At 37.9% G+C, this 16301-nt stretch overlaps 1 protein-coding gene across 2 annotated transcripts in view; it reads right to left on the reverse strand.

Moving 5' to 3' along the window:
• BCKDHB (branched chain keto acid dehydrogenase E1 subunit beta) overlaps positions 1–16301 on the reverse strand; it is a 116328-nt gene that overhangs the window by 40261 nt on the left and 59766 nt on the right. The window contains exon 9 of one of the 2 annotated variants that reach the window (XM_039569180.1): positions 7558–7644. The exons of the other annotated variant lie outside the window; for it this stretch is intronic. Within the exon in view, the coding sequence (XP_039425114.1) occupies positions 7558–7644 (87 nt within the window). The remainder of the gene's footprint in view (positions 1–7557; positions 7645–16301) is intronic. 2 annotated transcript variants of the gene reach the window in all.

Below are 16301 nucleotides of genomic sequence, written 5' to 3' on the forward strand. Positions count from 1 at the left end.
TTGGATATCTATGTTACATTTAGTCCAGAGCCTCTTTCTTTAGCCATTCCATGAAACGGTACTCAGTGAAAAAACTCTATGTCCTATGAAGAGTTGTCCAGGCTGGCCTCAATTATCTTTCTAATCAACTTGGTGAAATATATTTGAGTCTTCATTTATTATTTCACCAGCTGAATAGAGAACAATTAAAATTTCCTTCATTTCCATAATTATGCAGTTCTAACAATTTGTACATCAAGTTCCTCCAGCTTCTTAACACATACACATTCCATTTTGTCTCAGAGGTCAGTTCAAAAGGCAATTTGCTTCAACACATCTTGTCAGAATGAAAACATTTAACTATAAATGAATAACAATAACACCAGAAGCATTGCTTTCAATAAAGTCAGACTTTAATACCAGTTTACAGCCTGTTCATTAAAATAAGCTTTTAAGTGGCACCAGCACAAAATCTGATGCTATCCACCAGAATTTCAAAGTAAATCCCACAGATGAAGTTATTCATTAGTTCTTTTTGCATGAAGTATGGACACAGGTGCATAATTGGAAACCCAAACCTGGTCCCATGGATATTTTTACATACCGCAGTGCATTCACTTTCTCAAAGCACCACAGAGAGCCACAGAGCACTGTTACAGCTTCCTTGGGAAATCCCACCTTAACTTCTACTCACGGGAAAACTAAAATAATGGAACTGTTTGGAATATCTCAACATCCCAAATTCTAAAGACAGATAATGCAAAGGTATGAAGAAGTATTCAGGACAAACATTCTGAAAGCATTTTGTTGGAAAGGTGAAATTTTTTCTTTAGGACTTTGTAAAATAATAGTTACTTAAGACGGTTCCTGTTCAATATCAGTCAATACCGGTTCATTTTATTTTAAATGTTCATACTGCTGAAATCATTACATTTCTTTTTCTTGTTGTTTAACTTTTCTGGGCACGTTTTTTCCTATGGTAACATGCTTTAGGATAAAACTGATGTGAAACTCTTACGTCTTTGAAAGGTATTCCATGATATACCCATTTTTCCTTCTCCTGAAATGTTTCTCACAAAACCAGCTCATCTAATAGTTTCCCCTAATGCCACACTCTAGCAGGAAATTACACCACTTACTGGAGATTAGGCCTTATTTTGCTGCAGGAAGAAGAAATCTAAAGCACCACTGATCAAACAGTCAAATACTGTTGTATCCAATTTGTAGATATAGAATGCAAGATTTGAAAAAAGATCATGTAACTCAACTCTCAGAAACAGGTTACTTCACTGAATTTTCTGAGTCCTATCCTCTGATTAATACCAGTCTTCTGGAAGACTGATACCTCTGTGTAATTCTGAGAAACACACCAAGTCCTCCAGAAGGGCTCCCGAGGACTGAGCTGTGTTCACCTCTGCATTCTTTTGGTAGGTGACGCAACATCCCCTGTGCAGACAGATGCCCAAGGACAAAGTACTTACCAGGCAGTAAGAAAAGAAACTGTGCTACAAAGACAGGAACCCACAATTAAATCAGAATTGCTCTGTTCCTGCAAGAATGACGCATCTGTGCAACCCTCCACAAAAAACAATGTGCTGACTTGTTATTTTATAGACAGCAATGACCTTTACCAGGCCAGCTAACAAATTTCTTTACTCATATGTATGCCTTTTATTTTAATAACAGCATATATTTTCATGGTGTATCCTGCTACAATGTCATCAATGTACACAAAAATCAAAATTCCTAAATGAAATTTTTAATTCCTTAAATGAAACATTAAAAATTATTAGGGTCATTTTCTATTTCTAAAAATTTTAGCCAATACTTGCAGAGAATGGGTAGAAAACCACCAAGATCTTCCTGAGATGTACATTTCCTGTATTTGCAAGATCAGTGCCAGAGGGTATATGCTAAATCCCTACATTTATTTCAGCCCTATCAGAAAATAGGAAGCACCGTATTATTGAAGCCATAATACAAGCTTCCTTTTTATCCCTTTCTCTCTCAGTTTTCCCATATCTATGTCTCCCCAAACCACCTTAGCCCCCACATCTCTCCAGTTTCGGTTCCTCCTCTAAACATCCCACAAGACTTGCATGATTCCAAAATGCTTCCTCCTACATCTCAAAACAAGTCCCAATTGCTGGCAGACAGCAACCCTGTGGAGTAATCTAAAGTGTAATCTAAATAGTCCCTTACTCCTTGTGCTGGCTGTCTCCATCCTCCCTGGTGTTACAGTGGGGATTCTGTAACACGATGTATCAGACAACGAGGCCCGTGGAAAAGAAATATCTATGGACTGATTCTTGATAGCTGTTTCAGAGAGATGTTTATTTCTCCAGCCGCATGGCCGGAGCTCTGCTCAGGAACTGTTCCAGTCACGGGACCAAGGGTCCTCTGCCGCGCAGGGAACACAAACCAACCAATGGGAACGAGGCTGAGCAGGGGCAGGGAAACCCCGTGTCTGTGCCCTCAGGGCCCCTCTCCCAGGGCCACATGGCAGGGGGAAGGGACCCCGACATTTCACCCGTTTATTTTTAACAAAAAGAGATTTAAAACTTAACATTGAAAACAACTGGATAAACATAACAAGAACAGTTTCAAAACAAAACAAGCCACCCTCCTGAGTCTTTAAATGTCCAAACAGATTCTCTGGAATATCTTAAGGTTGACAGAAGGGAGACAGAACTCTCTGAGCATGCTTTGTGGGGAAACTGAGGCAAGAGAGGGTTTAATTTCTTTCCCTCCCCCTCTCCCCCTTTTCATCCCCCACTCGGCATTGGAAAGGGATTTTTGGGGAAACAATTGGCAAAGGCATGGTTTTGTGAGGGAAACCATGGGTGAAAAAAAGGATTGGGAATACACTGGGGGTAATAGGATATAGGGTAAAAGGGAAAGGTGGGATTACGAAAGGGAGACTGTAGGGGGGGCTTATAATGGAGATACTGTCTAACATGACTACGGTTTTTTGCATATATACTGCCTTTTAGAGAAACACCATCAGGCCCAGTGACCTCTGCTGCTTGTAACCCTTTTCTACCTTGTACAATTTTGAATTCCACTACCTCTCCATCTCCCAAGCTTGGGATGCATTTTTCAGGGTTATTCTTTTTAATAGCAGTTCTGTGAACGGGTATGTCTTGCTGGCGGTCACATCTCGTTATAAAACCATAATTTTGTTTAACATTATACCATTTTACTATTCCTAAAACCTTAGCTACGGTGATCTTTCCCTTTTTCTGAGTGGCTGCTGTTTTCTGTCTCGCTGCGTTTTTGCTTTCTCTTTCACTTTCAGTCGCTCCCATGTTGGAATTGTCAGAGCTGCTCATGCCTGCGTGCTCTTCCTGGGGTTGCATTCGGGGCCGCACCGGGCCACGCCGGGCCACGCCGCTCAGCTCTCTGCGCTCTGCGCTTCTGCTCTCAGCTGCGCTGCCACTCCTCTCGGTCGGGCGTTCCGGGGCTCGCTCCACCACGCGCTGTGCGGGGCCGGGCGGGCACCACCGGGTTGCGCTCCCGCCGCGCCTCACTCTGCTGCCGACACTGCAGCTCGCGCCGCTCCGCCCGCGCACGGGAATTGCCTCGCTGCTGCTCGGAGAGAGCTCAGTCCACATGGCCTGGGTCGCACGGACTCTGAGGCTGGCTTCTCTTTGCCAGGCAGGACACAGCTGACATTGCTCAACAGTCTCAGTAATTAAATAATATTCACGAAAATATTCTTCCATCGGCATATACTTTGACTCAAAAATTAACTGTGTCCAAACCGTGTTCCAAAAGTCTTTGGTAAGAATTAAATCCCAAGAAACATAGAAAAAGTTCTTAAACAACCATGCCAGGAAGTGTTTCAGTTCCTTTTGAGCTTGAATTAAGCTAAGCTTTACAAATAGTTGTTCAAGAATCTTTTCAAGTTTAAGATAAATGTCCATATGCAGCTCTGAGAGCCAAGAGTCTTTCCACGGTTCCTCCATAGTTTAGATATGGAATACCAAACCAAAAACAAGAAGAGGAATCCAAAGTTACTCACACATCAGTCGCTTAGGGATCAGGGATCGTTCTGCTCACAATTCCCCACCATTTGTTACAGTGGGGATTCTGTAACACGATGTATCAAACAACGAGGCCCGTGGAAAAGAAGTATCTATGGACCGATTCTTGATAGATGTTTCAGAGATGTTTATTTCTCCAGCCGCATGGCCGGGCTCTGCCGAGGAACTGCTCAATCACGGGACCCGAGGGTCCTTGCCCGTGCAGGGGAACACAAAACAACCAACGCAGAACGAAGCTGACCAGGGGCTAGGGAGATCCTATGCCTCCCCCCAGGGCCCCCCTCCCAGGACTACGTGGAAGGGGGGAGGGACCCCGACACCCTGGTTTTCTCTTTTTTTTCCCTTTTTTTTTATTTTTATATTTAAACAGGGACACAGTTATTGAATTTATGTTTCTGTGTATTACAAATGATTAATGTACTGATGATTTCCACACACAATTCTTCATTATTTTGGAAGTGACATCTCAGTGGGCCTTTCTCCCAAGGCTTCTCAAACTGTGCTCCAACCATATGCTTTATGCAAGTTTAACACTTTCTCTGCTGAACATGACAGTTTTGCAAGCTTTTCTACCAAATATAACCTATTTGGACTTTTAACTGTACCTGTACTGAATTTGTCCTAGCATCTGTTGCTCACTTCAGAACACCTGTTGAGATCACATATGAAACATAATTTTTTTTGCAAAGGACAAAGTCATATAATGTAGACTTTTAAGTACACCACCTCTTCTTGTTTTTAGTTTTATATGTCTGAGCAGAGTAAATGACCACTTAGTGCAATAATGTGCCCCTTTAATATATTCTGTACTCGACACACAACCAATCTGATTTAACATGCTCTCCAAATGCTGCTTTTAATCTCTCGTATGCAAAAAGTAAAGTATTCAATGTATTTTCTTCCTATAGTCCATGAGTGAAAGCCATCACTTCCATTTGTACTCTTTTCCTTGAAGTGTAAATCACCATGAAGTGTATGTGACCACTAATTTTTAAAATAACCTATGTACTTTTAGTCACCTTATTTCTATGAGGAGACCTCACAGCAAGGATGGAATAACAATATGGAAACTAATCATCTAATCCAACTGGACACATTTTATTGAAGTCTTATTACTTCCATGTGTAAGACGAAACTAAAGCCAACTGCAATCCCCAATTTTTGGCATTCTCAGTATGCATTGTATCCAGGAAAAGAGAATTTCAATTTTTGTTTTCATTTTTACAGCACAGTGATACTGGACATATGGACTTAACTTGATCATTTAGAGATCAAGATTTTTAACTGAATAAGAAAAACAAGGTCTTTATTATGCCTAAAGCAATACTATTCTTTAAAATGTTGTAATGCTTTTTATTTTAATCTCTTTTGCAGTATAATATTTAAAGTACTCATATCAAAATTTTAGTATGGATGATAGAATCTTCAAGAATGGATATACAGAGTGATGAAAATATGGTTATAACACAGAGTTAAGTTGGTCAATTTATATGAAAGAAACTTGTCATGGATAAACGCAATGGCAAAGAGTTATATTCTAATTCATTCTGATGGAGCATATGTAATAGACCAATATTTCTTAAGATATAAAGCCTAGTTTCCTAAGAAATATGAATATAAAAATTATGAGCAACTATAATAAAACAAATATTTTCTTTCAATATTGACAGAGATAAATGGCCCTTTACTAAAGTGTTTTCGACTTTGTTTCCTAAACAAGTGATATTTGTCAGATATATCTCTGATAGGAAAAACACCACCTCAAGAAGGATCAATCATGTAAGCAGCTTTCTCAGTGGAGGTCTGAGGAGATTAAAAACTCATGTAATTTTAGCAATATATTGGGCATCCCATGTTCTTCCTATGATATTTACTGATAAGATTTTTTTTCAGACCACTTTTTTATTCAACACATATGCTTTCCTTTGTTATACACTAGATTTTGACTTTGCTGATCACCTTAGAATAGTTTTCTCCTTAAGTGCCGATAATAACACTAGACGCTAGAAGACAGGCTCTTTTGCTTGAGTCTGTTTCACACTTCTGTGAGAATTTATACAGAAAATTAATTTCCTACACTCACAGCTGGCAGTACCTTATGATTTTATTATTCCTAGTTTAATCAGAGACTATCTACAAAAGAAAGGAGGTCAAATGCTGATGATTTAGAAGGATGAAAAATCATGGAATCATAGAATGGTTTGGGTTGGAAGGGACCTTCATCTAGTTCCAAACCTCTGCCATGGGCAGGGACATCTTCAACTAGACCAGGTTGCTCGGAGCTCCTCCATTCAACATGGCCTTGAACATGAACCAGGGATGGGGCATCCACAGTTTCTCTGGGCAACCTGTTAGAGTGCCTCACCACCTTCACGGTAAAGAATTTCTTCCATACATTTAACCTAAATTTCCCTTCTTTCAGTTTGAATCCATGACTCTGTTTCTTATCACTACAGTTCCTGGCGAAGAGTCATTTTCCAGCTTCCTTGTAAGCTCCCTTCAGATACTGGAGGGCTGCTATGAGATCTCTATGAAATCAAATATTTGGTTCTTAACAGAGAAAAAATTTTGATAGAAAAAAATAAGTTTACCTTAATATAATTGCATTAAAATTAGTACAACTACTCTTTAAAAGAAACTGTACCACAAAGATAAAGAAACATACTATTCTGATTCCTTCGCATATTTTATTCAGAATTACACTTCCAGGACTAATAACTCCATTCCTTCCTATAAAAAGGCTAATTACCAAGCTTTAATTACAGCCTACATGGTTCATACTTTGTGAATTTTACAATCCCATTTCTCTCTGGTCCTATAATTTAACTATCCTAGAATAACCAAGGAAGAGTAATCAGATAGTGATGGACACGCTTAATTTAGGTGTTTCTACAAACCAGTACCACTGATGCACAATGGAAAGAAATCAAGTTAAGGGGAAAATTTCCATGCAGGTACAGGTATAAAACACAACAGAAAGCTCAAAAGGACTTCCAAAACCTAATGCTCAAGATGTAACTGATACTGATGTACATCTCAGCCTTTCCAACCTGTTCTGTGCATACAAGCTCAACACGTGCATGAGCATCACTACAAACACATGTGAACAACTTCTGTAGACTCACACTGTGTTATACCATACTGGACCTGAGTGCTTTTTCTGTGTCTGATTTCAACATTCCTAGAATGTATTTTTAAGAAGCTCAAGGGATAAGCATATGAGAAAAATAAAACAGAACATTAAAACCAGACTATACATGAAGCTTTTTGCCCTGCATCTGACAGTGCCCATTCTCCCTGCTTTGCAGTGAAAGTTAAATTTCTAGCTTAGCAGACACTATGCATAGTGCCTAGTAGGTAACATGATTTCTCAGCTGTTCAGATAAATTAAGGCAAACATCCACAAAACTGCAAAAGAGAATAACTTTCAAAAAAATATAAAAACTCAACTTTTAATGTAGTGTTAAGTATTTCTTCTACAGGCAACCATATTCAGTCATGCAGAACATTTAAAAACAAATAACCCATGTACCTGAACTGTGGAACTGATTTCAGATGCAAATCCTCCTGTCAAGGGAGCCTCATGGCTAATCAGCAACCGCCCAGTCTTTGCCACCGACTAAAAAGGAAAAACAAATGCCCAAAATGTCATCAAATTACAGCTCTTGTGATCTCTTACTTGTACTAATTGTGGAATATATGAAATATATTACTTTGTTAGCAATGTTAGAATGTACCTGCTTTTCCCCTCTTGCATTTCCAGTGAACGATAAATTATCCTAAAATACTAAATGAGTCAGGATGATAGGATGTTTTTATACTTACTATAAAAGTATTCACATTTTCCACTCTATTTTAAGCAAGTATCAAGAATAAATTTGAACCCATTTTATATGAATTTACTCTATCAATGCAAACTGTAACATTTCTGAAATAGAATAAGGATTTTAACAAGCAGCCAGTAAAAATTTGAATCCTCAAAATACTAAAAGACACAAAGAAATACTTCACTCGTATCTCTGTACAAACAGATCCTATGTAAAGTCATGGATCATTGCTATTCACAAAGTAGAATTGCTAAACAAAAACTTCAGCAAGAAAACATGTGGACTAGTGCTGCATATTTAAATTTTACACGGCAGTTAGAAGCACCATTTTCTAATTTTAGATTTCAATGTTTGTGCAGTTTTATGTGATCTACTTCACAGATAAATAAATAGCATAATATATATAGATGATCTAAGCATCTTTGATCAAAAAAACTAAACTGTGTTCATTGTGAAACATAACAATGAAAGCAAAATATTTTTAATCTGATGGGAAATATAAAGCTTCACCGCAACAAATACATAGATGTTTACTGCAACTATGCTAAATTGCCCGAATCGAACCTATCAAATACCATTAGTCAGAAATATGGCAGCAAAGCGTCAGCTTCCATAATACACATTTAAAAACTATTATAATAAAAAGGCTCATTAAAAAAAAGTCTCATAAACTTCTAGACATGCACATCAGAGAAAAAAAATAATCAGATTATTGTCTATGTTAATCTTTCAAGAACAGCTACAGTCTGACATTTAAGATAAGTACAGAGTGTACTGCTGATCTACCATTAGTCAAGTGGAAGAGCCCAAGACAGCGCTTGCTATCAGATCAGACCTTCTGAACACTGTGATCTTCAATTTAATGTCTATACCAGCACGTTCCCCACTCAGACAACTCCATGTAATCTACATAATAGGATACATAAAGGCAATGCCCCAATTATGCAGCTTTCTCTCTGATTCAAGTATTTTTCTAACTCTTTTGCTTTTCTAACAATGATTCAATCAGTGGTTCTAAACAGCTCATCCACAGATGTACTGGCAAGTCGCAGGCTACAAACATGTTCCATATATTGTACTATGAAGTGAGTTGAAAACAAAACAGAAAAAGTAATTTCAGCAGCTGGAAAGTAATTCAGTTACATAGGCTGATTTCCTGGGGTTTTTTTTCCAGCACTGGAAACTTGTATCTAAAGAAACAGAGATATTAACTGCACTATAAATCTGTCCAGTACATCAAAACAACAGTTCAATGAACAAAATGTATGCTCCAGTTTTAAGCTGATATGATAAAACTGATATAATCGGGTACAAGTTGCTATAGTAAAACTGATACAACTAATCAGTGTTAAAGTTCAGTTTGGCTGTTTGGGTTTTTTAAAATCCTCTTTATTTTAAAAAAAGATCCTTTTGCATATACTTGTTCTGAGAGGTTCACATTTTGATACATTACAAGCTATCATTGAAGTTACAGATCCCATTTCTCAGAATATAACAGAGTATAATCAAACACTGCTAAAAAGCATATAGGCAAATTCACATGGGGTCGGACCATGAATCTGCCAGTCCAGTAAATTATCTCCCCAAAGAGATAATTTAATGTTTAGGGAAGAATAAGAAAAGGACCTTTAATGCATTCCTTCATTATGTCTCAGCCTCCAATTATTTTCACATTACCGGTTTCCTGAATCCAATATGGTCTTTTGTACTAAATAATTAATAACTTTATTTCATCTGTTCACAAACTGAATCCATGTAAATAATACAGAAAAGGGGGGGAGGGGGAGGGAGAGGGAAGGGAAGATAATCTCTTTTTGGTAACCTGCTTCTACTGTATGAGTAATCCTTGTTTTTACATATGATTCCCAGGGGCTTCAAGGACCCCATGTCTGTGGGAGCTTGTTAAGAGCGAACAAGCAGCTGTCACCAAGCACTGCATACAAATATCTCAGCTCTAGTATAACATACTATATATATCACTCCTGGTACGAAACCATGCAGAGCTTTGGTGCTTTTAGTACCCAACCTAGCCTACAGTGAGTTTTTCAGGAACACATGCAATCTTAAGTATTTCTAGCGTGTGTAAATGCATCATACCTATTGGTAAATTGTTCCAGGTTTTAACTCCCTTCCTAGTTACAATTTTGCACCTTATTTCCAAATAATTTGGCTTACTTAACTTCAAAGCTGCTGTTTCTTGTTTGCTAGAAGGAGACACTATCTATTATCATATTTCAGCTCCCAAATGAATATATTAAGACTGTGATCAAATGGTCTCTTAACCACAATTTTGCTAAATTAAGCAAACTGAGTTCTAAATCTTTCAGCAAACAGCCCATTTCCAATTTCTTCATCATTCTTACAACCCTAGCCTGAATCATCTCCAGTTTTCTATGTCCTTCTTGAAGCACACCCATCTGGAACCAGCATTCCAGATTTTTTCAGAGCAACATCAAATACAGAGATAATGCAGCCTCAGTACTGTGGCTCTTGGATGTATAAGGCCTGTTGGCCAAAGCATAACAGGACAAGTCCAGATTTTTCTGATAACTGCAACTCCTTGCTTGTGGGAAAGAAGGTTAAAGGATAATGGCTTCCTGGAATAAAGATGAAAATATAGTGTGCCTTTATTTCAAGACACAAAATTGTATTTAGATATGCTGAAAAATATCTTATGTTCCTTAGCTTAGCTCAGTTAATGATCTTATCTTCTCTTTATCAGTAACAGTCTATTTCATCTGTTTCTTAGCTATTTCTTACCTCTTTTTACCAGCAATGGTTATAATGTCTTCCAGATATTTGATAGAAATATTAAAAAAACAGGTTGAAAATCCAACTTTGCAGGACCTTGAGACTTTATGATTTCCATTAACTAACACTGCCTTTCTATGCCATACAGTTAGAGTCAGGTCAGTACTAATGTCTTACTTTTCAAACTGTGGCAATTTATTTTGTAAGCACCTATTAAATGTTCTCAAACAAGGCTGAACTGTTGATCATGTATTTCTAATTATTTTTGAATAGCTGCTTCTTTCTTGATAATGTCTTCCATGTTTATGGATCATTCTCCCTAATTGATTTGGTACAGATTTTCTGTAGAAAAATTGCTCCTTAAGGTATCAGACTTGTAAATTCCTGATCAAGAGACTTTTTTCAGCAAACATTGGGTCTTTGTATACCCTCTTAATTTTAATTATGATACTGTTTTTTCTACCTTACATATGACAGCACTATACAGTAAAAACAGCAGACAATAGCAACAGATGTGATTCTTCTAAACACAATTTTTAAATATATATTACAATATAAAAATGTTTCAGTCCGTATAGCTTAGAACAAAACCCGCCAAAAACCCCCAACATTTTCATACATTGGTTGTGTCCTAGAATGTTCTGTATCTTCAAATGAAAATTTAACCTTATTTCCTGGAAGCAAAATAGTTAATCAGTTAAAAGTGCAAATTTCAAAACTAGCTGCTCTACTATCTATAGGGCACAGCAGACATGGTCAATGATTACTTGCAGGTATCAACGCTCGTCTATAAGACATTAATTTCACTTTTTAAATCCGTGGCAAAACATTAGTCCCTGTTAATTCAAATAAGGTGATCATTCAACCTCCAGGATAACCAAAGCCCAATATTCAGAAGAGCATTTACACAACAAATAAATGCAGCTCAGTAACATCAAGTAATACAGTCCTCAACCTTCAAACTTAACGGGAAATACACTGCAAAAAACTGGAGAAAACAGTGGCTAAATCAGCAAAGTGTAGCAAATTGTCCAGTATAGAATCAATCACCCTCATCTTACCACCTTTTTAAAAGGTGGACAGATGGAGTGGCTTTTTTAAACTGGAGTAGCTAGAGAAAAGGCTGGCTTTTCAAAGAATGATGTGTTTTCTCCCCTCACAACCAGACACTTGTATTTCTGTAAAGGCTTGATTCTCCCCTATTTCCTCAACACCCCCATTCTGTCTTCCAAAACCCCAGGATTTACACTTTTGCTTACCTAAGTAAAAAAATAAAATTTCGAAATGCATGCACATTCTGCAGCTCATGGAGAGTATTTTTGAAAATATGTCTTCAAAGAACATGGTATGGCTTAAGAGATTGGCACTGACAAAAATGTTCCTTCTTTACAACTAGAAGTTGTTGCTTGCTGATCTCTAAGTCCAGATATACTTCAGAGGGCACCAAGAGATTCTGTATGTATACCACATCTCAAATTAAATGAAAATTGAGTTTTTTTTTTTTGCCATCTTTAGTAACAGACCATAAAGGGAAGTCAGAGGCAACATTCAGGCACTTAGAGAGTACGGCTTCTCTTTGTATGGTCACTCTGTGCTGTCACAGACCAGTTCAGATGATACAACCCTGGGGTCCAAAAGAGAGAGGTCCTACCCTGCCCAGAACTCCTTTTTCCCAGCCCATCCCTGACATATCAACACTGAGAGGGCTACAGGGAAAGCCAGCTGGAGGGGATAATCTGATTTGTCCTGTACAGTTAGCACAGAGCAGCAAACACCACTTCAGAGACAGATTTAGAGATGAAAGGCATATCAGGATTTGCACACAAAAAGCTTCAGCAGTGCTCTCTCCCTCTGGAAGGCAGCAGAGACCCAGGTTACAGCACACCAATGTCACCTCTGCTATATCCAGTCATCAGAGAAGAGACTCTAGGGCTTCACACTATTAAATTAACACCAAAACAAAATCAGAAACCAGGACTGACTATACTTTTTCACTTCAATTTCATTGTCATGACTGTTTTAGCTTGGTGTCATTCACAAGGACAACAACTGACGCTGCATCAGAGCAAAAGGCTAAAGGCATGATCACTGATAAGGAAATGTAAAAAAACCTAATGCCTTTGCAAAACAAATGCTTTCAAGGTGCACTCTGAAGGTTTTCTGAACTGCAGCCCAGTGTTTTCACAGTGAAGCAGTTGTGCGAATTGTTTTCAACCTCCCTGACCACACTCTCTATCCAAGAGTTTTTATAATCATTTTTCTGTTCAACTCTCAATTCATTATGTGGGATGTTTTCTCCTCTCCTACAGGCACCGATGACAGAAGAAAACAATGCAAGCCTGGCACTTCCAAGCACTTTGAAATCCAAATGCTGACACTACCAGTAACATATTCCACCCTTACTTAGGAGAAAGCAGTTTTAAACCAAAATGAGTTTGACACTAAACTACATTTAACACTACTGCTCTCCACACATAGCAACACCACTACTTCCAGTAAACAGCTGCTTCAGTAACACAGACACTGCCTGTAAAGAAATTATCAAAGTAAAACTTTTCTTATAAAGTTGTTATTTTGTCACAATGGTAAGCTGGCAATTTTCTTTAAAAAGAAAATCCTGTTTTCAGAAAAATCGATTTTCCATCTCTTACAGAAAAGGAATTTTTTTAATGTTCATTTTCCCCTTTATATTTTTGCATACTTTTGATTGTGTTCTTTAGAGACTATAAAAATTTCCTGCATCATCGAAAAACTAGCTTTCCACAATAATTTTTAAAAAGCTGGTAAAAGTACTGAAATTATATTTTTATTGTATCCCATTTTGTACTAAGCATGTATGAAGCAATTATAAAACTGTATAAAAATGAACATTAATTGGTATGTGCTTTTACCAAAAACAAATCAGAATACGGGAGATTTAAAAAAAAAATTACTTGGTAAAGTTTCAATAAATGTCTTGAAAAACATTTCCCTTTTTCATTTTTAGACCAGCTTTAATGAATTTGTGCTTGGAAAATGTAAAACCTGAGGGAGGCTACTTTCCCCAGCCCATTAGTTCTACTTTCCCTTTAATGTTTCAATAACAAATTGCATAGCAGCATTCTTGGTACTGAACACCACGAGCATAGAGATAGAAATAAGATCCCAGATTTCTATTCAGCACTTCCCACAGAGAAATATGTAACATAATCTGCCAGATAAATCACTGAGGATTACATTCACTCAGCACATGCAGATCCACAGAATGACACATCCTAACTACAGTTTGTGCATGTGATACACTGACAGTCCTAGCAAATGCAGTTATTCCGTCCCCAGTTTCCAGATATCCCAGCAGATGAATCTCACTGGATTTGTGGGATCTCTGGAAAACCGAATAGATCCTCAAGCACCATTTTTTTCTCCTAAGGTCCTAAGAGAAGGAATAGAAGGGAAGGGGAACTGGTTGTGTCCTAGTACCCTGGACACAAGAAAGCCCTGCAGCTTCCGAACAGTCATGTTCTAGTTTGCAAATTATAGTGATCAGTTGCCCAAGAGTGCCTTCTTCTAGAAGAAGGAAAAGATAGGAAAAGTATGCCCTCTTTAAAGCTCCTACCAACAAAAATAATTCTTAACATTGAAGAAAAAATGGAAAAAGAAACAAAACAACATCATTTGCTGTGGGTTTCAACAGAACTAAATTTCCAGAGAAGGAAAATGAGAGATGTACTCTATCACAGTGTCTACACTACACTTCCAAAAGTGAACTGAAATTCATTGAGACATTTTTCAATAAAATCAAGACAATTATGAGATAAACAAATGACATGAAAAAACATTATTTCATCAGCTCAACAGCCCAAAGCATGAATGAGATTTCTCAACTACTGGTAAGGAGACAGTCAGCCTTCCCCTCCTTCTGTTAAGATTCTGTTAAGTATAACAAACATTATCACAGTATTGCAATTGTATAGCAAAGAATCCTAGCCTAACACTGGCAACAATCTAGGAAGATCAAAGATAAAATTACTTGGAAAGAAAAAGAAGTCGTTTTTATTACATCACTTGGGAAGGCCATTGGACAAAAATCTTTAACCAAAATTTCTCAAACAATAAAATGAAAAAAACATAGGCACTTCTGTAATAGATGAGCATGCTGATTAACAGCAGGGAGTGGAAAACAAGTCCATCACCTTTCTAGCTTGAGAGAAACAGCTAAACAATTTGAACTGATTCACATTAGCAGAGCACAAATCTTAATCTTCTGTTACTACTTAACCGAAACAGAGGCTTCTAATCCACTCCTGTCTGCTTTTTCAGCTGATGCAACCGAGGTTTGTGCTTTCTGACCTACAAGTCTGGAATTCATTGACTGAAGATGGCACAGCCAGGGCTGCTGGGCCAGGCTCAGACCTACTGCCAGCTTTGGAAGTGCAGAATGAGTTTCCCCAAACCAAAAGAATCTGTGATAACTAATTTACATGTCAAGAATGACAATGAGGAGATCCTTTAGGGTTCCCAGACTGCAAAGAGCACAAAGATGAAGACACTTTGAGTCTGGTTTCTATCAAGGAGAAGCAAAACACAGGAGGAGACAACACTAACAGGAAACAGTGACAACAACAGAGAGTAGGAAAATTAAGAGAAGTATTAGAAATGTATGACATTTACCTCAAACCAAATGATTAATGCTTCATCAAATAAATTATCAAACCATGCAGTAAAATGTAACATTTTGTAGACAGCTGCCATACTGTTCACTCAGCTCTTTGAAAATTAATACTATGCCTTTGAATATTGATTTCTAATAAGGAGCAAAGCTCCAAAAAATAAACTTAAGTTCATTTTACATGGCCCCTTTAAATCTGTTCTCTCCAAAACGATCAGTCCAACTGTGCTTCTACCTGGCTTCTTCTTTTACCAACTCCTTCGTACTAGCAATATATAGCTGGAAGAAAATCCTAATGAGAGCTCAAAGGAAGGGGAAGCAACACGCATATAATCTGGAGCACAGAGAAAAGCTGGGATGCAAAGGCAGAATGCAAAGAGAATGCAAAGGCAGAAACAGAAGAGGATGCTAACAGTAGCATGGGTGAAGGAAGAGAGGGAAGACAGGCCCTAGTATAGACCCCTGCAGTCCCTTGCTTGTCACTGGCTTGCATGTAGAATATTGTACTCTACCCACTAACCATGACCATGCAAGCACACAAACAGCATTTTGCCTATCCAGCTGTCCACTGCACCAGAGCTGTTCATTGGATACAGGAGTATTCTGAGAGTAACAAAAGCTTTTTTGCAGTCAAGGTGTCATTCATTGCTTATCCTTTGTCCACAGATCCAGACACTTATCACAGATTAAGCCTTAGCAAGGCCATGCTTACTTTTCCTCATCTCTTTAATACATTCAGAAATCACACGAAACTTTCAGTTTGGGTGAAGAACACTAGTTTTACTAAAAACAGCTTCAAAGTATTTACTGATAGTTCTTTCATGCAATACTAACATTCTCTTAAATCTGATCACATAAAGGCAACCAAGTGCTCACTGAAGCAGAAGACATGCACCTGTGAGCAGTCTTGAGTGGTATCAGTGAGATGACCCACAGCTGGGAGCACTCCAGCAATCTCAACACACATTTTCAGAACTGCACTCTACATCATTATTTAGAAAATGTTATTGGTGTTTTCTTCTTGGGCAAATCTGCAGCTGCATCTGAATG

Source organism: Corvus cornix, chromosome 3 (assembly GCF_000738735.6).
Source record: "Corvus cornix cornix isolate S_Up_H32 chromosome 3, ASM73873v5, whole genome shotgun sequence".
NCBI classification, from domain to species: domain Eukaryota; kingdom Metazoa; phylum Chordata; class Aves; order Passeriformes; family Corvidae; genus Corvus; species Corvus cornix.